Source organism: Bactrocera neohumeralis, chromosome 6 (assembly GCF_024586455.1).
Source record: "Bactrocera neohumeralis isolate Rockhampton chromosome 6, APGP_CSIRO_Bneo_wtdbg2-racon-allhic-juicebox.fasta_v2, whole genome shotgun sequence".
Taxonomy (NCBI): domain Eukaryota; kingdom Metazoa; phylum Arthropoda; class Insecta; order Diptera; family Tephritidae; genus Bactrocera; species Bactrocera neohumeralis.
The window spans coordinates 62774425-62799335 of NC_065923.1; the positions used below are offsets into that span (position 1 = coordinate 62774425).

Sequence of the window (24911 nt, forward strand, 5' to 3'; positions counted from 1 at the left end):
ATTTTTGGCTCTCAGTAGTCAATGTTCGGATCCATGTTAAAAATATTTGTTATTTGTATTTGGTAATAGTTGAGGTTATAAAGACATCAACTAAATTGTTGCCATAAAATTATTAAAAATATTATTTACTATGCGATGAACCGGAAGAGAATTTAGTATCATTATTCTGTTCTGCACCTACATTTAATTTTGAATCTGTTCAGTGTTATAAGTTAACAAGTTTATAACATCTAAAAATTATCGCAATATTAATCATATTAACATTTTTAATTTATATGCCTACTATTTATAAATGTTAATGTAAACAATTTCGATTGAAACTTTAAATTTTAATGTTACCAGACTCATTCGATCAGCCATTAAGCGATAATAAAAGAACTCTACCTTGTAAATGTGCATTCAGACGGAAAAGTATTCCGAAGAAAACTCAAAAAACAAAAATAAAATTAAGTACTGCCGCGGCAATAACATTGTGCATCAACGCATTACCGTTGCACTAATTTACATATGTGTATATTTCATATGTACTATATGTATGTATGTATGCTCTGGAGGTTTCCCAGTTCCATTGGCTGCTTCTAAGTGCCCTATTGCGGTTTCCACAAAATAAAAACTCATGGTAAATAATCTTAGCGAAAGGAGCATACATACCATAGGTATCTATAAAGCGTTAGCAGGGCGTCGATTTGTTTAACGATTTACGCGCAATTAAATTTTATAACAAAGCGAATGAACTGAAACAAACACTTTTTTGTAATTCTAATGAATTGCATTTGTGTATTAAAAATATTTCGAGTTGAGCATTTAATTTGATTTAACTATGCCTATTTTCTGGAATTGGCCCATAGTTTTGAGTTATAGATAACTGCATAGATAATATATGTACATATTCATTAGGGTGATTCAAAATTTTTTTTTTTTTTTTTTTTCAATTGGTACTCGCAAAAATAGGTTCCTAGACACCTCTAAGAAAGCCTCTCCAAATATGAGTTTTTAATTGTAACGGGAAGGTCCTCCTACATACAGTTTTCTATTTTTTCTTATTATCAGATAGAAAAATTTAAATCTCGCTTCCAATTACTTGAAAAAATTTCTTGTTCCTAAGATTTTGTTGGAAATTGAATGCTCTACAAAAAAGGTCTTTAATGATTTTTTCGTAAACCCAAACGTTTAAAAGATATTAACAGTTATTTCTTATGAATTTTAAACCCAACCGTTTAAAAGATATTAACAGTTGAAATTTGATTATTTTTGGAAAAATTTTTTATTTCTTATGAATTTTATAACTCAATGAAAAAAAATTATTATGAATAGATTTTTGGAGAAGCTTACTTAAAGGTGTCTAGGAACCTATTTTTCAGAGTACCAAACGAAAAAAAAATTTTTTTTTTGATCCACCCTAATATGCGTTGATGTTTGACGATGAATATCTCGTAAACGCTTAACTTAATCGAAAAATCATAGTAGACCATTTTTATAGAGCAGTAAATTTCCTACAAAACTGTGAGTTTCATCATTCATAATAATTTTTTTCATTGAGTTATAAAATTAATAAGAAAGTTTGTCAGTTTGGGGAATCACAAAAATCACACGGAGCCAAATCTACGTTGTTCGATGGTATTCATGGTATTTTCGGCTTTAAAATCGGTCACAATTGTGGCTCGATGCGATGGGGCATTACTCGTATCATCGTGTAAAATCCATGAATCTTTCTTCCACAATTCCGACAGTTTTCTACGGATGTTCTAACGCAACTGTCTGTCCCTCCGGAACAAATTCATGATGCACAAAACCATGAAAATCGAAAAAAACAAGGGGCGTCACCTTGATTTTTGAGTGGCTTTGGCGTAATTTTTTTTTTGGTTTCGGCTCGTTTTTTCCTCCATTCCGATGATTGTTGACTTGTTTGCATGTCAAACTCATAAACCCATATCTTATCGGCAGTTATAATGCACTCCATTAATGTGGGATCGGAATTCACACGATCATGTCCAAAGATACCTGTTTATGGTGCTATTTAAAAATAAATTCAGCTTTATCGGGACAAGTCGAGCAAGAACGTATTTCATACTCAAAATATCCACCAAAATAGGTCCTTGTGACTTCTGGCTATTCAGCAAACTCAAACGATGTCTTCGGGGAAACCGTTTTGAGTCAATTGAAGAAATTAAAGGTGTAGCGCTACGCGCATTAAAGGCTATTCCGGAAATTGACTTTAAGAACTGTTTCTAGGATAGGAAAAAACGTTGGCACAAGTGTATTGTGGCCAAGGGGTATTACTTTGAGGGAGACAAAAAAGATTTTGAAGAATAAGAAGAATTTTAAAATGATGAACAAAGTCTTACTATTTTTTGCTCATAGTAGTATTGCTTTTAAGCCACTGCTGTGTGGTTTTTAGTTTCTGTGCTGGAATGAAATATTGTTGGAAGGTCTAATGCTCTCCATTGAAGAGTTTAACTGCTTTACCAAGAATTCTAAAACAACTTGCTGGTACACTTTTGCTGCAGTAGAACAACGTTTTTCGCGCCTTTAGGAGATTTTGCTTACATTTTGTCATTTTGGTGCGAGTAAATTGCTTCAAGCCAGAAAATTAATGTCATCAATTGAGGTGTCTGGGAAAAACTATTAATAGTACGAGAAAGAAACATTTTGAAATATTGAGTTTTTTAAGAAGCTCATAAGTTTTTCACACTTACATATGTAAAGCAGTCTCCCCAAATACCATTTTCTTGGTCGCCTTAATCCAATGTTACTAAGCAAAAGCAAAAACTCAACTGATTGTAAAAAATATCTGCACTTTTTTCTGCAAATTTGTCCTCGTAAACTTTGTAACACAATTTGTGACAAGACTTAGTATTTTCTCATAGTGCATAGTGCTCTATATTCCACTGCCTCATGTAGATGATAGGTAACCATTTATTTCTAAAACTTTAAATCTTTTAAGTTTAAATTATGTAATTAAATGACAATACATTTAAATCATTAAAACACACTAAATATTTTGAAATTTTCTAATAATGAAAATATCAGCAACTGGCATCATTTTTTTAAACATATTTACTTTTTCTTAATTTAGTCTTTTTTTCGAACTCCCCTTCTAACGTAAAAGTAAAACTAATCAAAGTTTATGTTTATTGCACATTTACTTTTATGCTAATTTGTGCAATCACGTAGAACGAAAATGCCGAGGAGAACTTCTATTTTTATTAGAACAAAAAAGTAAAACGAACTTCCTGTAACCTAGCTACAACAAGAAAAACATAGACAAATGAAGTAATAAATTATTTTGTTAATGTATTTTTCAGGTATATTTTGTGGTTCGTTTTCAGGGGTGTATTTAATAGCTGAACAATATTATTTTGTGTTAGCTAAGCGGATACACAAGTTAAAATGTTTAATAATGGTTAGGCTATTAACAAGATTTGTGCGATCGTTGATTAATTGATCGGAAGTGGATGAATTTTACTTTAAGAATTTTGAAATAAAATTATTGTGCGATTAGTGAAAGGAAAAACAATTTATAAAATATATATTTTTCTTGTTTCAAATTATTTTGTTAGTTAGTAGTTCGAAAACATAAAATTATTGTTTAAATAAATGTGCAGGAAGTGGTAAGTTATGTAGAACTGATCGGCTAGGCCAATTTGTTTGACGAGCTGAGTCGATTAGGTACGTCTGTCTGTCTGTCGCTATATATGCGACTAGTCCCTCGGTTTTTTTTAGATATCGTTATATCGTTTTGAACACGTCTTTTCCTTCTCAAAAAGCAGCTCATTTGTCGGAACCGCCAAGATCAGCCCATATAGTATATACAGCAATGGACATATAAATAGCACAAATCTGAATCCCATATTAATTCTAATTTTTAATCGTAAAGTAGTTTAACAATAAAAATGTGGTTGTTTTCATTATGAAGATAGTTTCGCCGCTAAAATACCGTTGATTTTCTATAAAATTTAGTACGCGGCAATCTTTTTGCGTATAGTGTCGATTTGAAGTGGACACATAAATAGCACTTTTTTAAGTTCGCAGTTTATTTGAATTTTCTCTGAAATTCTAGCGTGTTTTTAATTTTATTTTGCAAATCAATAATTATTTCGTCAATATTTTATTAAAAAGGGAATGGGAAACATTGCACACAGGAAAAGGGAGTGCTTATGTGCGATATGAACAAAAAAAGGAAAAGGTCCTGCCGAAATTGCTGAAATAATGCATTGTTCTCAAAAAATGGTATATAATGCTCTTTATGCAACAAAAAAAGACCCATCATGTGTCAACGAAAAGATATCAAGAAAGCCAAGGCCACGTAAAACCGATATTAGAGTTGACAAAACCATAGTAAGAAAGAGCAAAGCCGATCCTTTTAAGTCACCCAGAGATTTTACGATCGAAATTAATGACGAATATGATGTGGACATGTCCAGAAAGCTTGTAGGAAGACGTCTCAACGATGCTCAACTTTTTGGACGAATTAACATGAAGGAACCACTCCTGTCAAAACGCCACATCAAAATTCGACTGGCATTTGCAAAGGCCCACAGAGACAAACCAGCACAATTTTGGAGGAACGTGCTTTGGAGCGACGAAATCAAGATAAATAGGATGGGTCTAGATGGAAACACATTTGTACGTCGTCCACAAGGCCCCTAACCCTAGGTATACCAAAAAAACATAAAGCACGGCTGTAGAAGTAGCATATACTGAGGCGTGTTTTCATGGCATGGCGTCGATCCAATTGATCAAATTAATGGTAAAATGGAACGGTTTCAGTATATGGATATACTGAAAAATAAAATGGAGCCATTTGTATTTTTATACATGCCCATAAACTGGACATTTATGCAAGGCAATGATTCAAAGCACACCGCCAATGAATATTGGCTTGGCCTGCACAATGCCCGGATCTGAATCCAATAGATAATTTATGGAATGATGTCAAGATCAAAATAGCAAGCAAAAAATTCAAAAATGTTTAAGATTTATGGGCCGGAATTGAGGTGGCTTGGTATTCAATCCCAAAGGAATGATGTCAAAAATTGGTGGACAGCATGCAACGAAGATGTGAATGGGTGAATAAAAATAGTGGATATAGTACAATATACTAACGAAGTGAGCAATCTTATGCCATTTTTTTTTTAATTTTATAAATTTTTGTCCTTTTTTTGTCCTTTTTTTACCCCTTTCAGATTGTGCTATTTTATGTGTCTCAGCTGCCATATAAGATGCCGATGTTTTCGTCTTTTTTAACGATAATATAATATTTATTGCTTTATTCTTTAAATCTCTCCTCCTCTCCTCTTCAAATCCGTAAGTGGTAAATTTAAGGATTAAATAAATGTTATTTATTTGATAACCAAGTGTGCTATTTATGTGTCCATGGCTGTAGCTGTCATACAAACTGACGAACAAAATCAAGTTCTTGTATAGAAACTGTTTAAACTCCAGTGCAACTTTTTATCTTGATATACTTTTTTTTTTTAATTTGTCTGTCATATTCTCGGCATTTTGAAGTTATGATATTTACGGTTTCAGGAGACAAATTCTGTTCCATAACCTCATTGCTCTATTTGTTTTACATTTTACTGGTTAAAAGTGACAATAATAAAGATTTTGAGTGTAAAATTGCAAACTACAAATTGAAAAGCAGCAAAACCATTCACTTTATATAAATATAGGCTAAGTTGCTGTTTACAGACATTTTCACACTTCAAAAATATACCAAAAGTCTTGCTTCGGAGTACACGAGATAATGACGAAGAAGAGATATCGCTGTAGGGGTCCGTAACATTTATGTTTTCGTATGGACCGAAATCATGCGAACAAAAAGGCAGAAAAAACCATGAATTTTAAGTTTCTGGAGTTGAGTAACGAAACGCAGGCAAAATTATGTGTTTTAGCTCATGCTGATTTGCTCGAAACATGTTGTAAACTTTTACTAGCCTTCAGTGCGAAAAAAATTCGGCAACTTTTACGAGCTCCAAAAGAAAAACAAAGCGAAAGCCTCAAATTTACAAAGTGCAAGGAGCTTCCCTCATGAACTATAAGCACATATTAAATTTTAAAAATATGTGCAATGTAAGTACACATGTATCCAGCACTATACTTAGTACATATACATACATAGATGTATGTATGTATGTATGTATATTCGTACAATTTAACACCAAACTTTATTATTTATCAGCATTTGTAGTTTATGAACTCATTTCGTATTACACGAAAATATTTTTATGGCCGCTAGTAAAATACCATACACAAAACAGCAACAAAAACAAATTGACGAGTGTGCATGAAAGTGAAACTGCATTCAACTTACACATATTACATTATGTACATATGTTTGTGGATGTGTTGCACAAATTTGTGCAATATAATATATGAACTAGAGTAGCTGAGGTCAATACTTACGCGCGGGTGTTGAGTAGAACAAAGATTTAATATTAATTTTTAGTGCACATTTTGGCATGTTATTGAATATATTTATTACTGCGTCTGCTTAGAATGTTACATTTGTTTACAACAGCGCCTTTTGTGTATATCAGCTCAAATATGAAATTTGCCACAACAAATAAGCAAGTAATTATTAGGAATTTTATTTAGTGCACTGGTATATTTAGTCATAACTTTTAATATTTATTTTAATTATAATCGTTATATACATAAGTATGTATTTCGTATATTTTCAGAGGGTCTGCCGTTTGTGCCACACATTTGTTATGTGGGTGAGAAGCTTTATAAGGCTACTGTTGGCTCTTGCTTTTTCTACGAGCAGGTGAAAGAGTGCTGTTGTGCGCCGGTTTTGGCAAAACAATGTAAGTTGGCTAATAATTTTTACAACTAATTGGTTTTACTTAGTTATTAACCTGTTGGAACGCAACAAGTGCTTAAATAAATATATTGACGTAAGGAGTATTATTTATTGCAGGATTCCAAGTAATGTATAATTGAATTAACCAAAAGTTTATAACTAACAAGTAAGGAAATGCTAAGTTCGGGTGCAACCCAACATTTTATACTCTACAACTTTCAAGAATCAACGCCAGGGAAATACTTTAAGGTGTAAAACCAATCATATAGAGTAAAGTCAGCCGAATGTTCGAAAATCCTGGGGGCCTATTCTGTAACTCGATTCGAAAATGTATTCTATTCGAAATTCGGATCTACTTTATCATTATGCAAAAGTTGTGCCACCCTGTGCCAGAAAAAATACGTACAATATTCGTTTTTGCTTTCTACAACTCAAAAGCTAACGAATATTTTATTCGAAAATTGGCTTGAAAATCCGAAAATAGAGTTACAGAATATAAAAAATCCGAATTCGAGTAAATTGATTTTCGAATCGAGTTACAGAATAGGCCCCCGGATATTAATTATATAGGGGCTAGGCCAAGCTTTCGCTGAAATTTATGTATTTAAGGCACAAAGATACAGTCTTATGAATAAAACACGCTCTCTTATTTCCATTGGGATAACTCACATATTAACCGATATATGTATGCGGTGCAAAGTCACCCCGAAGTTCTAAAATTTTTATATTAGGTACATACATATGTATATGGGAGCTAAGGGAAGTATTGGTCCGATTTTCAACCGTTTCGACATACAGACGTACCGAGATATGGGATTTCACAAAAAAGTGGGCGGTGTCATGCCAACTTTTCTCGTCATCCTGATCATTTATACATACATAGTATATATAATAGGTTGTCAAAAAAGTCTTGCGGTATTTTCGCTAGTTGGCGCTGAAATCGCGTAGTTCTAGTTTTATTCGTCGCATCGGGTCATGCTATACCTTTTTGGAAAGCTTATTTCACGCGCTAACACGTGTTTGATTGATTGTCGTTTATTTTAAGTCGTTCGTGAGTTATAGCGTCGCAAACATGGAGCAAAATAAAGAGAAAATACGGCATATTTTACAGTACTACTACGATAAAGGCAAAAATGCATCTCAAGCCGCCAATAAAATTTGTGCAGTTTAGGGACCCGATACAGTTTCCATTTCCACCGCACAACGATGGCTTCAACGTTTTCGTTCTGGTGTAGTGGTCGTCGAAAATTGCGATAAAATCGCTGAATTGGTCGAAAGAGACCGGCATAGTAGCAGCCGTAGCATCGGTCAAGAGCTGGGCATGAGTCATCAAAAATTCATTTCAATTTAAATAAAAAAAAAATTCAATAAAAATACCGAAGACTTTTTTGACAACCCATATATATACCAACCCGGATATATGTATATCTATGTCGATTAGTTGTAGCTGATACGTACAACCGTTAGGTGAACAAAACTATAATACTCTGTAGCAACAGGTTGCAAGAGTATAAAAATTGCGCTTTTGAACTTTAAAATATTTCGTTTGCGTACTTCGTCTTCTATTATTTCGATTATATTTTCCAAAGATTATTTTTAATAAAATTTTAAAATAGTTGAGCTTTTTTTGTCTTATTTGTATTTAATTGCTTTTAATTATAGTTTTTCAGTTAGAAATATAAAGCTTTCCTTTTCATCCTTTTTATTGCAGCTTTTGATTTGAAAAATGTTTTGTGTTTTAGTTTTTCAATTTTTTTGGGATTAATATTAATATTATAATAGAGTTTAATGCTTTATTGAGATTTTAATTCCGATTTGGAAATATGAATAAAAAAGATATATCCAGAAATGTATGATAAAAGAGAGAGGAAAACCATAGCAGATCAGTATTGCCAGATCTCATTAGAAAATCCTAACGTGCATTCTTTGCATTTAGCAGCGTCCCAATTCATTCTTTGTTCTGAAGGTAGGATCTAAAGAGTAGGATCCCTGTGATGACCCTTACAATATTTCTAAATTGTATTTTGCCTAAAAGTAGAGTTTTTTTAGTCTGTTCACCATCAACACTATCCCAAAGTAACTTTGTAATAAACCCTTGAAGGAATGGCTTGGGGCAGCTAGGAAATTTGTTCCCAGCTGCTCCCGAGCGGGACAACTCGCCTATCTTTTCTCTTCCAGTTATTTCTATAAGACTGGGTACTCTTATTTTATTAACCGAACTACCTACTGATACGAGTAGGATAGTTATTGCTTGCTTGCATAACCTAGCGCAGTGAGCCTTGGTTTTGGAGCTACGAATGGCTTTAATTGCTTATTTTCCCTTGCTTGTCCACAAGAAGATTTATGAACTTGCTAATTGGAGAAGAAGCTCACTTGGCAGCTACTGTTAAGCCAATGGTAGTCATTTATTTTTAAACTACCTATGTATGGGTTAATATAGTAGAAGGCCACCCTTTAATCCAGCGGTGAATATGTCGATCACAGAACCATGAGGCTCGATCGATATCTTTCGATTGGTTTACGACCAATATTAACAAGATTTTTCTGAAAGCGATCACCCTCGGTAGCCAACCATAAACATTTAAGAGTTTTTCAGACAGGGAAAAGCTACTTATTTTATATCAATTGACTTTGAATATGTAGAGCAGCAATGTTTTGTTAATATCGGACTAGTTTAAAGTCGATTACAGAGAGCTGATTATTTTTGGTGACAACTTTGGCCGCGCACCAGATTGTGACTGCTGAGAGACGATCATTAGCTTTAAATTTTCTCTAACCAGCGATGTAAGATTCCTCTTCTTCTAGCCGAGTTAACAACAGCGCGCCAATCGTTTCTTCTTTTCGCTATTTGGCGCCAATTCGAGATACCAAGTGCGGGCAGGGCCGTTTCCAACTCATGTCTCTAACAGAGTTGAGGGCTTCCTCTGCTTCCACCAGCGGGCACTGAATCGAAAACCTTCTAAGCTGGAGTATTCTCTCCCATCCGGACAACATGACCTAAGCAGTGTTGCCGCTGTCCCATGATTTGCTGAATTATGTCAATGCCGCCGTATAACCCGTATAGGTCATCCATCGACTGCGGCATTTGCATTGCCAATGCGCAAAGGACCATACATTTTCCGCTAAAATTTCTTAAGGCCGACTCATTAGATGATGCCGTTGTCCATACCACACTATATAGCAGGATGGGAATGATGAGGGACTTGTAGAGTTTGGTCTTTGTTCGTCGAAAGAGGTCTTTACTTACTCAGTGCAAAGTTGCCGGCATGAAAGATTCTGCGTTATACTTCAAGGCTGAGTATGTGAACCATTTTTCGTTTTAAGGAAGCAATGTAAAGATTTTCTTATACCGCTTCTAACAATAATTAGTTCCAAAACACTTCTAGACACTTTACGATAACTTCAAGTAAAACAGTACCTTTAATCGACGCCATGAACCAAGCTGCTGTATCAATAGTACTGAGAGTATGATAACTTTACCTTATTCAAAGTCGATTCTACTTAGCACAAACGAACGCACAGTTTAATTGTCGAAATTGTTCTCCCAACCTATTTGGGGAATGTTAAGCGCGTATTTTGTCATAAAAAGAAAATATTGCAAATAATGGTTCGATATGCGATTTCAAAATTGTCAATCAATCTGGTTTGCAGATAACCGAATTTGTTCACAAATTCAAGGTTATGAATAACTAAGTATGTATGTACGTTTGACCCAAAACCATAATGCGCTTATATGCTTTAATTGTTTCTATTCATAATTATGTACATACATACATATGTATATTAATTCATAATTGCGGGTTGAAACTAACATCACAACCACGAGACGAAGAGTCCAATGCCTGAAATTTTTTTTTGTGAAAACTGTCTCGTAGTGCGCCTCTTTAACGCCTTACAGCCTAAAAACGCATTTAGTCTTAGATTTCTCAATTTACAGATAATTACTATAATATTTGCAAATATTTTGAGAAAGTTTTAACTAAATCGAAATCTATGAAAAATACATCGTCAAAAAATATTTTTTCAATTAGTCTACGTTGACAATTAGTCAAGGACTTCCTATTCAATTACCTTAAGTTATAAAATTTATATTTTTATGGGCGAACTGATTTAACAATAAAGTGGCAATTGAATATTCAATATCTCTCAGAATTAATAGAAGATGATTTCAAAAAATTATTTCCGAAAATTAATAACCATGAGTTGAAGTGAGGCATCGCCCAATCAATTTTACAACAAATAATCTATGTGATTGCCTGCAAATAATATATTTTTACAACTTTATTGCATCAATAAAAATACGTCATTTCAAGCTCCTAAAAATATTTACATACAACAACGAAAAATAGTCCATTAAAACCCGCTCGTTAATTCCAGCTACATATAAAATGAAGAATGAAAATTAGCCAATTTTTCTTTTCAAGTTGTACGAAATTTATGCGCAGGTGTTCATAAAACTAAAGTACTACATAATAAATATATAGATATCGAGTGAGTGCATAGCATTTAAATTATAAACAAATGGGTCGAAAAAATGATTTATAAAAGCCTCACATAAATAGGTTTGTATGGTATACAATTTGACGAGAAGCATATACCAATACCAAAATGTACAATAATTAGGCGTACTTAGTAATGGAAAATAAACAAAAATTAATAATGATAATGAGGTTAATGCAATAATGAAAAAAATTCCGTGAAATATTAGAATATAAATTTTTCAAACAGAAAGAAACGAACGAAATTCAAAGAATCGAAGCAAGATAAATAAATAGTTTTAAATAATAACGTGAAAACAAATTACAGTTAAATAATTAGAAGAAGCTCCTTGGTTTTAATAAACATACACAGTGGAATTTATGCTTCTGGAAATGTAAATGACTACAAACTGTATAATATTTGTTTTCAATGTTCGTGTATATACATCAGGGCGGGTCGTATTTTTTCGACAAGATTCGTCTTTATTATTTATTGTTATGTTTATCCTGTACTCGTACTTATCGCATATAGTCTACGACTACAAATAGTTAGAATGTTTCAAGTTCGATGTAATTGCCCAAGAGTTGTAAAATATAGTTGTTTTAGGAAAGTAGAAGTTTTGTTAAAGTCATAGCAATGCAATTCATATCCGTAGATATTAAAAGATAAATATTTTCTTCTAGAAAGAAAGTTATTTAAATTTCTAATTTCATTGAAAAAATGTTTAAAAAGTGTTAGCTTCTCATATTTCAATTTTACAAGAACTGGGAATATTGTTTTTTATGCTTTTATTTTTGTTATTTCTTAAGCATTGTTCCTCGGTACAAATTTAATAACATAATCCGAAAAATAGCTGTTCTTTTGCATTTTCCGAAAACCAATGGTTTCGTTTGCAGCTGTACGTAAGGAGTTTGAAATGCCGTCCCACAGTTCCCTTATACCGAGTTGCTGATGAGTGCACTCAAAGAGCTAGAGTGCAAGTCGAGTAGAAAATCGTTCGGCTGTCTGTTGTGATTGCAGCTTCTCGACGTCAAACCTTCCATGTGTTTGTTGTAGTGGTTCGAGTCGATGTTAGGTCCTCGGAACGTACGCACGTCTAAAAGACTGGAGACGTGTCTTTCGTGTATCACAACATGAACGAGCTGGTTGGTGGCTTTTCGATCCGGAGACAGCCAAGTAGCTTGATGAGTTTTGTTGTGCTGGAATTTAGTACTACAGTTTCAATATTTGCTGATTAGAAATTTCATTTCTGCTCATTTTTCGAAACTGCCGATATCGGAGCACTATAACATATAGCTGCCATACAAACTGAACGATCGGAATCAAGTTCTTATATGGAAAACTTTCATATTTGACAACGTATCTTCACGAAAATTGGTGTGAGATATTGTTCATAGAAATAATGTAATATCGGAAGAAATTGTTCAGATCGGATCACTATAGCATATAGCTGCCATACAAACTGAATGATCGGAATCAAAAGCTTGTTTGGAAAACTTTCGCATTTGACAAGATATATTCACAAAATTTGGTATAGATTATTTTCTAAGGCACCAATGTAATCTCCGAAAAAATTGTTCAGATCAGATTACTATAACATATAACTTCCATACAAACTGAACACATAGTTACTAAAAGAAATGCACCTGTGAAGGGTATATTAGCTTCGGTGCAGCCGAAGTTAACGTTTTGTCTTGTTTTTATTTAGTAATAAAAAACATACCTATCGCACCATATTTTCATTTTAGCTGAAGACAAGATTAACTCGTTTTTTGCTCTTTGACTGCAGTCAGAAAATATCGACTATGATATTATTGATTTTCGATATTAGATGCAACAATAATAATTTAAATATCTACTCTTCATAGAATATTACGAATCTTGACCAATATGCAACACGCTTTATCGTCTCTAACGTCTCTAACAGGGAATCGAAATAGAATAATTTTCTCTCCAGTTCTACAGACTGGCTGAGATTTTAGTGCGGTAGTGTAGATTTTCACACATGCTTATACGAGTACATTTGAGAATTTTATTCAATACTGTTTGTAAAATTATTTTGGACCCTTGATACACAGGTTTGTACATGTGTATTTGCTATAATATTTATTTATCTCTTCCTCCGTCTACCTTCAGCAACTCTTCAGCTCCATCCAGCAGATCTTCTGGCTTTTCATTAATTTATTTATTTACTTTATTTTTTATGCTCTTGCAACATGTTGCTACAGAGTTTAATAGTTTTTTTCACCTAACAGTTGTTTGCAGCATCTAAAACTTATCGAGATAACTTGAGTAAAAATTAAGATATCTTGATGAAACTTGGTACCATTGTTTCTTGGCAAAAAAGTGAGGACGAGTTCGTAAATGATAAGATGCACCTTTGCGTTAAAAATAAAAAAAGTGGGCGGATCCACCCACTTATTGACTTAAAGTATATAGGTACAGACTCATTAAGCATCTCTACCGACATTGTAAAAATGGATGAAATTGGAAGATAACCCAACTCCTATACAACGATACTGTTTAAAACAACTGAAAGTGCGATAAATCAATAACTAGCTGCGCCAGAGACATACTATTTTACATCAGAGATGATATGAGGGAATTTTGAACGACGGGCGTGGCACGGCTCATCTTTGAAGTATTACATCTTATGACCAAAATGTGTCCACCTTCAACAAAAATTGTTCAAGTCCCTAGGTATCGAATATTTGAAACACAGTACATTTAGTTGACTTTTTACCGCAAATATCGATCAATGTTGCAGATTTGTAATTGAAATTCAGGGATAATCCAGGTAATGGTATGCCTTTGTGTCCAATGCCTTGTGTCCCTGAGCCCCCGTATACCTAATATAAAGACTTTCGAACTTCCGGGTGACTTTATGCCGCATATATCGGCCAATATGTAGATTATCTCAATGAAAACAAGAGAACGTCTTTTACTCATAACAGTGTATCTTTTCGCCTAAAAATTATAAAAGAGGGCGAAACCTTGACCAAGCCCCTATATACTTAATATCAGGATTTTCAAGCATCCGGCTGGCTTTAATTCATATGATTGGTGGTTGGATGTGACGTACCTTAATGAAACTCAGGGAACATATTATTATATGTGGCATGTTAATATTATGTGGCATTGGCCAGTAAAATCGGGTCGATACTCCCAACTCCCATATACAACATATATGTACATTAGGGTGATTCAAAAAAAATTTTTTTTTTTTTTTCAATTGGTACTCGCAAAAATAGGTTCCTAGACACCTCTAAGAAAGCCTCTCCAAATATGAGTTTTTAATTGTAACGGGAAGGTCCTCCGCCTAACGGTTTTCTATTTTTTCTTATTATCAGATAGAAAAATTTATATCTCGCTTCCAACTACTTGAAAAAATATTTTGTTAATTAGGTTTTGTAGGAAATTGAATGCTCTAAAATATGGTCTCTTATGATTTTTTCGTAAACCCAACCGTTTAAAATATATTAACGGTTGAAATTTGACTATTTTTGGGAAAATTTTTTATTTCTTATGAATTTTATAACTCAATGAAAAAAAATTATTATGAATGATGATACACATAGTTTTGTAGGAAATTTACTGCTCTATAAAAATGGTCTACTACGATATTTCGATTAAGTTAAGCGTTTACGAGATATTCATCGTCAAACATCAATGCATATTAGGGGGGATCAAAAAAAAATTTTTTTTTTTTTGTTTGGTACTCTGAAAAATAGGTTCCTAGACACCTCTAAGTAAGCCTCTCCAAAAATCTATTCATAATAATTTTTTTTCATTGAGTTATAAAATTCATAAGAAATAAAAAATTTTCCCAAAAATAGTCAAATTTCAACCGTTAATATCTTTTAAACGGTTGGGTTTACGAAAAAATCATAAGAGACCATATTTTAGAGCATTCAATTTCCTACAAAATCCAAGGAACAAGATATTTTTTCAAGTAGTTGGAAGCGAGATATAAATTTTTCTATCTGATAATAAGAAAAAATAGAAAACCGTTAGGCGGAGGACCTTCCCGTTACAATTAAAAACTCATATTTGGAGAGGCTTTCTTAGAGGTGTCTAGGAACCTATTTTTGCGAGTACCAATTGAAAAAAAAAAAAATTTTTTTTGAATCACCCTAATGTGCATATATATGATTTTGGTTTTTCTAACAAATCTTATTTCAAATACGTACGCATGTACATAAAATATATATATATATACTATATATTTTTTTAAAAGATATTAGAATAATGAAAATAAGATTTTAGGTTAAATGTTTAAAAAAATCTGGATACAAAAAAAAATATATATAAATTCTGTTGATCATTTATATTTAATAGATGTCTCAATATGACTATTTTCTATTGCAATATTATTATGTTTATAAAATACTGATAAGAGAATCTAAATAATTTTGAGAATATTTCAATAGTTGCTTTTGATTCGCCAGACTGTAGAGCAGTGGTTCCCAAACTTATTTTGTCTACCGCCCACTTTGAGAATAAATATTTTTTTAGCGCCCCCATTTTTTCACCTATTTAAAAACCACTATAGCTTTAAATTAATTATTGTGACCTACATATATACGTATGTATATTAACGGAGAATTCTAAACGAAACTTTTACCATAACCAGCAACTTGAAACCTAAGCGCAGTAGGTAACATACAACGGCGCTTAGGTCTCAAGTTAACTCTTACGGGCTCCACCTGCCAATAAGAATGATTATTGAAACACAACTTTATAGTATTAAAACAGAGAATATTTTATTAAAAATAAAACTAAAATAATCGATCCATATATAAAAACTAATGTGAAGGATGAATCTGATGCTGTTTAATAATTTTGTTAATATCAGGTTCCAATTTACTCAAGAACAGTCGCAAGTCGCACGTTCGGTAACAAGCAAACGATTTCTATTTTTAGTAAGCAGTGTTGTCACAGCACTAAATCCACGTTCACACAAATATGACAATGGGAATGCTATCAAGAATCGTTGAACGATTGACCACAATCCAGGGTACAATTGCGAGATCGGTTTTTGTAGCCAAAATTCTTGGTAACCATTTTTGAACTTGATTTTTATTTCCTCGTTTGTTGTCAATTCTATAAGTTCTTCTTCCAGCTGAGGTGACATTGCTGTGTTGACATTTGAAAACGGATCCAACACCCAGTCTGGTATTTCCAAGTTCAAAATGTCCTGGTATCGTTCGGTGAAGTCAATGTGGAGGTTTTCCAAATGTTGGCAGTAGGCAAACAATTCGTCGTTACTGCATGATACTGATAAATTCGGAAAATTGTGAAACTCACGTCTGCCCAGATTCTTTTTGTGTAGAAGCAGTTTGGCTGCGAAAGCAGCAACGACGTTTTTTGTTTTAATTAAATTTAGTTTATCGCCTTGCAGTTGGAGATTCATGTCGTTGAACAATTTATACAGGTCTGTCATGTAAGCTATATCATTCTTTGATGTTATGAGCTTGTCTTGAAATTCTGTATCTTCAGTTTCCAAGAACTCTATAACAGAGTCAAACAGGTTGTAGAATCGAGTCAGACAATTGCCTCTTGATAGCCAACGAACTTCAGTATGAAACAACAAACGATTGAAATCCTCGTCATTAGTAACACAAAGCCGATGAAATAATCTATCATTCAAAGAGCTGTTGCGGATTTTATTGACTGCTTTGATGACATATTGCAGTGATTGAAATAGTTTTTCACTTAAGTTTCTAGCAACTTAATGTTGTCTATGAATAACGCAATGTACACCAAGGACATCTGGAATTTTATTTTTAAGTACGCTATGAAGCCTTTATGGCACCCTGTCATAGCCGGAGCGCCATCCGTAGCAACTGAAATAATATTTTTCAAAGGAATTTCTTTCTCATCGCAAAACTTTTCCAATATATTGAATATGGTTTCGCCTTTTGTATCGGTCTCTAAATTTCTATCAAATAATAGTTCTTCACATATTTTCTCATCTTTAATAAAGCTCACGTAAGATGCTTCATTAGTTGATAAAGTGGGTTCATCCAGCTGAATTGAAAATTGCCTTGACCTCAGGTGATCGTACAATGATTCTTCAATGTTTTCAGCCATTTCATTAATTCGTCTTTGCACAGAATTATTACTCAAAGGAATTTTTCGGATAATATCTGCGGTCGGTTTATGAAGCACGGTAGTTATTACTTCATTTATTGCTGGCAATATGAACTCTTCTCCGATGTTATGTGGTTTGCCTTTTTGAGCAATTAACAAAGAGATATTGTCGAAGTCCGTCGTCATCTTGCTTGATGTTCACAAGTTGTTGCTGAGAGTCGAGAGCTCATGTAGTCGTTGGCTAAGAGGACTCCTAGCTAAATAAAATTACAAATAACCGCCCAGGCCTCTACACAACGCCCCCATTTTCTTTCTGGGTCTCTTACCGCCCCCCTTGATACCTGCAGCGCCCACAAGGGAGCGTTATCGCCCACTTTGGGAAACACTGCTGTAGAGAGTGGCGAATGAGACAACCTAATGCAACAGCTGATCATGATGAATATACAATTTTTGTGTTGAATATACCATTATCTTGTATTAAATTCACAGGTTTTCACACTTTCAGAGTTTCGAACAGTTAAAGTGCGATTCTCTTTTTAAGGATTAGCCTTAGAATATAACTTGACCCAACCTGTTATTGTAGTTGCAGAAAATATTCCTCAAGTAATTTTGAAGAAGTTGTGCTGTTGGGAAAACGGATTATGTAGTGTTGTCAAACCGGTCGGCTCCGTTTTTAAAGATAACAAATGAGAGTGACGCCATTATGGCTTCAAATAATATATGTATTATATGTACATCGGTTTTTTTATCAGTAATCTAAAATTAGTTGAAATCGTTAAATACTAATTTATTTTTCCATTTAATTTCGTTTATAATTTTTTAACCACTTCGGAAATGACTTCCCATTAGTTTGAATCATATTTTTCAAATAAACAGAGAGATTCCAATAAAAAAATTGCTTCAAGAAAATCCTAAAATTTAGTATGCGTCAATTGCGGCTTTTTATAAATGTTGTAAAATCGGTCGCATTACAAAAATAATTTTTTAACTTCTTGATGTCATATATTTTATCATCTCTTCACAAACCGCATTATTCATTAAGACCGGCATCTATAACCAATATTGTCCAATAGCTCCTTAAACCACAAAGTTGCAAATTAATATTCATCACTCGACTTTGCATGCGCTGCTTAGTCATCTGCATAGATTTTGCAGAAGACACAAGCGGCATAAATATTTATTTATGTATGCATGTTTATACTTATGGTGATACATAGGTATAATTATTAATATTTAATACAGAATAAAGCATTAACCATACGAATTGCCTCTACTGTTTCTTATAAAATTTTTATTATTATAAACATACATTTTATTGCTCTTCTCCTTTGTGACGTCCACTACATTGAGTCATGGGGACATATTGATTGTATACTCGTACCTACTTTCGTACTTTCCGAATATGGTACGACTGTAATGCTTCCTAAAACGCTGTCATATATCTCTGTATCTGGCAATGAGTCAAAGCTACTTTCATAAACAATTATGATTACCATAATCCTTGTTCTGTCACCATTTAATTGTTGAAATTGCACATTAAATGGAGAATATAAACGTCCAACTGAAATTAAAATAGCTTGACTGTAATTCAATTGATATTATAATGCAAATCATAAAACGATATATTTGGTATATATGTAATTAGCATTGATAGAAAATAGAAATAGGTGGTAAAGTATTACTGTTTGTACAGGGTGGGCCTCTCTCATATCGGCATATTAATATAATAATATCGATATAATTTTATTGCTAAGTTTTTACTCTCTTTGTCGACCAACTCTAGCGCTAGAGCTAAAAAAAGAAGTCAGTGGAAGAGAAAATTGGAAATTTGCGTATTCAGTCAATATCATCTCGTATTGATCCGTTCCACAACAATCGGGTCTACGTAACCGAAATGGGACCGGACTTTTATCCGGCCAAGGAGTGTCAACTCGGCAGAATTCTGCTGCTACAACAACAAACTCTTATTGAGAGCGACCGTCTTACATTTTTTATTACCTTCAATTATGTTAAGAAAAAAAAACTTTTTTAAAGCTATTAGCAATAGTTCCTTCTTTGACATAAATCAGGCTTGGAGTGGAAATAATTCTCGTTTGGACTCAGATATTTACGTCTATTCCAAAACTGTTCGAACAGTCTCCGAATATATTGGAAAGGCTAAAGATATCCTTACATATCTTGAAACATATTTAAATTCGCTACCATAAGATAATAAGATATAGTATCTGATATAATAATGGGTTGTCAAAAAAGTCTTGCGGTATTTTTATTGAATTTTTTTTTTTTATTGAAATTGAAATGAATTTTTGATGACTCATGCCCAGCTCTTGACCGATGCTACAGCTGCTACTATGCCGGTCTCTTTCGACCAATTCAGCGATTTTATCGCAATTTTCGACGACAGGCCTTCCGGAGCGTGGCGCATCTTCGACCACCTCTACACCAGAACGAAAACGTTGAAACCATCGTTATGCGGTGGAAATGGAAACTGTATCGGGTCCATAAACTGCATAAATTTTATTGGCGGCTTGAGATGCATTTTTGCCTTTATCGTAGTAGTACTGTAAAATATGCCATATTTTCTCTTTATTTTGCGCCATGTTTGCGACGCTATAACTCACGAACGACTTAAAAGAAACGGCAATCAATCAAACATGTGTTAGTGCGTGAAATGAGCTTTCCAAAGAGGTATAGCATGATGCGACAAATAAAACTAGAACTATGCGCTTTCAGCGCCAACTAGCGAAAATACCGCAAGACTTTTTTGACAACCTATTATATGATTATTTCAAACATGTTATCGTATTGAAAGCTAAAAACTGAAATTTGTAAGACACAATCGTGTATTTAGGTTAAATTTATATTCTTAAATAAATAAGGACGGGCTAAGTTCGGGTGTAACCGAACATTTTATACTCTTGCAACTTGCAAGAATCAAACTACGAGAAATTCCTTCAAGAAAATATGTGAGTTGGGAGTAGTATTGAGTCGATTTTATCTATTTATGCCAGTAACACATACTATTAACATGCCACTTACTAAAAAATATTCCTGAGTTTCATTAAGGTAGCTCACTTACAATACAACCACCAATCATATGGAGTAAGGTCAGTCAGATGTTCGAAAATTCCGATATTGGTTATATAGGGGTTAGCTCCAGTTTTCGTCCAATTTTATCTATTTTAGGCACAAAGATACATTGTTTTGAGTAAAACATGTTCTCTCATTTTATTGAGGTAACTCACACATTGGTCGATATATGCGGTATAAAGTCACCCGGGAGTTCGAAAATCTTTATATTAGATATAAAGAAATATTGGCTCGTTTCAAGCCGTTTTAATACACAGTGATGCTATTACCAGTAGAGGATTTTCTCTCAATTTTAATTGTATATTCCACACATTGATCGATATTTTCGGTCAAAAGTCAACTATACATAATGAAGTACACATTTTCGGCATTTGGTTGCTTGAACAGTTTTGGTTGGATTTGTATAATTTTTTATCATAAGGTGACATATGTACCTTAAAGGGATTATTAGCGCAAAGTTTTATCCCGTTATATTAATTGCTCTTGATTTGTGTAAGTGGAAATTGAAAGAATCAAGTGTAATTTAAAATTGCGCGATATGAGAAGTAGGCGTGGTTGTGGTCCGATTTCATTCTTTTTCGCACTGTGACATAAGAATGTGGGAAGAATGTCACGTACCAAACTTAATTGAGATCGGTCGGCGAGTCCCGAAACCAATTTTATCTTTATATTTCGATTTCATAATTTTTTACAGAATTGATAGTAGTGTTTAAGAGATTTGTCCTGCGTGAACTTTTTCAAAATTTTTATCCCACAGGTACCTCTTCCTATTGCGATTTCCTGTCCTTACAGTTCTATACCTTAAATTAGTGTTTAGTAACGGCCTTTTGTACGTTTTTGATTAATGGCGTTTTGTGGGCGTGACAGTAGTCCGATTACGGACGCACAGACAGACAGCCACCCGAATATCAATTCATCTCGTCAACCTGATCATTTCTATATATATCTATCGCCCTTACTTTCAAGTGATACATACAACCGTTAGGGGAACAAATGTATTATACACTGTAGCAACATGTTGCAAAAGTATAAACAAAATTACGTTAGATTTTTTTTGCAATGAGCCACGCATAGACCAGTTTTGTTCTTTTGCGATACCTGATGGAGTTCAAATTCTGGGTCCAAGAGAAGTAGTCATCCTTTAGGATCCCTGCACATGACACGAATTTGAACGGACTCTGCGGTCTCACTGTCGATACCTCCTCGAGTGTATCATACCGTGGGGACCCCAGATGCTTACAGCGCAAAGCGGGACAAGTGCACAAGAGATGCGTCACTGTTTCCCTGGTGCCCTGCTCTAAACATTTCCTGCAGTCTTAGCGATATAATTAGTATTATTTATTTTTAGTCTTATGCAAGTATGACGGTTCCGTCTATATCTTGGGCGTCATTACAGTTGTGAGAATAAAAAGGAAATTACATACAATTGGGGTACTCACAACCCCTCATAAAGCATCGTAAAATCATAAAATTATAAATTTTTACACTTGTTAAAAAATTGTTGTTGGATTACATACAAAAATGAGTTTACACATTTACAATTCTCAATGCTATATTTTCGTATCGTTATAACTTATAACTTTATGAGACTAGTATGTGACACCCATAAAAAATACATTTTTTCTCCTCACAGCATCAGACCTAAAGAACTCGCAATAATAATAAAAAGAGCAGACCATATTTCCGCCTGTAGTTTCCTAATTCAATTATGAGGAATATGGAGTTATATTTTCGTAGAAAAATAAGTAAAAATCTATATATAATTAGAATGTTTTGGAATTTTTGCTAATATTTTTTAACTTACTAAAATCGTTGACATAACAATTTTAGTTTAGATTGCGAAAAAGTTTATGAAATTAATATTAAAATAATTGCTGAGCCTTTTTATAGTGAGTGACTAAATTTTCATGGCGAGTGTATGTATATTAGGGTGATTCAAAAAAATTTTTATTTTTTTTTCAATTGGTACTCGCAAAAATAGGTTCCTAGACACCTCTAAGAAAGCCTCTTCAAATATGAGTTTTTAATTGTAACGGGAAGGTCCTCCGCCTAACGGTTTTCTATTTTTTCTTATTATCAGATAGAAAAATGTATATCTCGCTTCCAACTACTTGAAAAAATATCTTGTTCCTTAGATTTTGTAGGAAATTGAATGCGCTACAAAAACGGTCTAACATAATTTTTTCGTAAACCCAAACGTTTAAAAGATATCCTAATATGCATTGATGTTTGACGATGAATATCTCGTAAACGCTTAACTTAATCGAAATATCATAGTAGACCATTTTTATAGAGCAGTAAATTTCCTACAAAACTATGTGTTTCATCATTCATAATAATTTTTTTTCATTGAGTTATAAAATTAATAAGAAATAAAGAATTTTTCCAAAAATAGTCAAATTTCAACCGTTAATATCTTTTAAACGGTTGGTTTTACGAAAAAATCATAAGAGACCATATTTTAGAGCATTCAATTTCCTACAAAACCTAATTAACAAGATATTTTTTCAAGTAGTTGGAAGCGAGATATAAATTTTTCTATCTGATAATAAGAAAAAATAGAAAACCGTTAGGCGAAGGACCTTCCCGTTACAATTAAAAAGTCATATTTGGAGAGGCTTTCTTAGAGGTGTCTAGGAACCTATTTTTGCGAGTACCAATTGAAAAAAAAAAAAAATTTTTTAATCACCCTAATGTATACATATGTTTAAAAAAGTTTAATTGTGACGAATTTTTCATGGGATATGAAACTATATCAGATATCTTTGCGAATCAGTAAAACGATTTACCAAAAAATTATTTTAATTATTATTTTTTTTTTATGCGCTTTATTCATATAAAATTAATAATAATTTTATAGTTATCTAATATGTATGTATATAACATATAATAATTTATTATTTTTACTCATATTATATTTGACTTATTTAGGAATTGTTAATCATAAATATGTGAATGTAAACAAAAATCAATAATAAAATTTTTGCACTTCATCTACTTACAGGGCGATACATTTCGGTAGCTGCCCGACAAATGAGCACTGCTTCCTTATTGCTGCTGGCCGTTCTATTAACAATTTTAAACGTCGTGAGCAGGCGCACTGTTAATGTTTAGGATATAAAATGCAAAGGAAACAATAAATTGAATGTGCTAATAAAACTATTATACTCAGTGCAACATGTTTCGGTGACATAAAAACGCCAAATCAACTCTTCAAATAATGTTCGTAGTGATATATGCAAAGTCAATGTAACCGAAGAGGTCTTCAGGTCATCAATGTGCTGCTGGTCACGCTTATTATTTCTGATAATTACAGAAGTTAAAAAGCGTAAGCCTATAATGCATGAAATATGGAAAAGAAATGTATTGTAATGCTCATTCTACAAAAATGAACCAGTCTTTTTCGAAACCTGTTCAAAAATCAGTCAAAGGAATAAGAGAACGTTATGTCCTGTGAAGGACACAGATTATACAAGAAAGTCTTGCATATTTTAGCAAATCAATTTACAAATATACATACCTAACCACACTTGAAGCCATCATACCAAAGAAGAGTAATATTACTAAAGCGTACACACTTGAGACTAAGCACCTTTTCTAATGCTAATCTAAATATATTTTACTATTTTGATTTTTAAAAACACTTTTTCTTTACCTTTATTGCATCTGATGATTTCGACGACGAGTACTCACAACAACAATAACTAAACGAACGTGTTAAACTAATTTTAAGCGAATTTTTAATAAAAACAATTTAAACAGAACGGTTTAAAATCAAAAAACTATAAATTAAATATTAAAATGTAAATATACACATGAATCTGTGTTCAAAAATTGGTACATGATTAAATCTATGGTATCATACTAATAAATCACATCATTTAAGAACTGCATAAAAATATTTCGAATTATTTTCGCTGTCATATATGCAAGCTGTTGTCATACTATTTTTAATACACTTAATTTAATGTAAAGCTGTATATGTATAAATATGATTTAAATGTAAATAAACATAAATAAAGTAACAAGTCGTGTTAGTATAGTTTTTAGGGTCTGAAGTAAAAATATTTTGTAAATACAGTAATATGCATATGTATGTATAAAATATATATAAATGTGTATAAAAAATAAAAAAAAACGATTAAGTGATTTAAAAATTTTGAGAGTTTTATTTAATTAAGGTTTGTGGTTTTCAATAAATCAATTTTTATTTTTTACTTTTTTTTATTTAATTAAGAGGTTATATCCACTTGTGGTTTTCAATAAATCAATTTTTATTTTTTATTTTTTTTTATATATCGAATGTACATATACTTGAAGAAATTTTCCGAAAATTTGAAGCTGATCCGGGTAATACTTTCGGAGATACAAGCTTATTTGTGAAAAAATTATAGCTTAGTGACATCATCTCCAATATTTTAAACGCATTTTTCCCTAGAAG

The 24911-nt window shown here is 32.9% G+C and overlaps 1 protein-coding gene across 5 annotated transcripts in view; it reads left to right on the forward strand.

The window, feature by feature from the left end:
• The window catches only part of LOC126763200 (uncharacterized), a 63765-nt gene extending 39180 nt beyond the window's left edge, over nucleotides 1-24585 (forward strand). For all 5 annotated transcript variants that reach the window (XM_050480498.1, XM_050480501.1, XM_050480499.1 and 2 more), the window contains exons 4-5: nucleotides 6687-6812; nucleotides 23475-24585. In XM_050480498.1, the coding sequence (XP_050336455.1) occupies nucleotides 6687-6812; nucleotides 23475-23584 (236 nt within the window). In that variant the 3' untranslated portion in view covers nucleotides 23585-24585. The remainder of the gene's footprint in view (nucleotides 1-6686; nucleotides 6813-23474) is intronic.
• The last annotated feature ends 326 nt before the right edge of the window (nucleotides 24586-24911 follow it).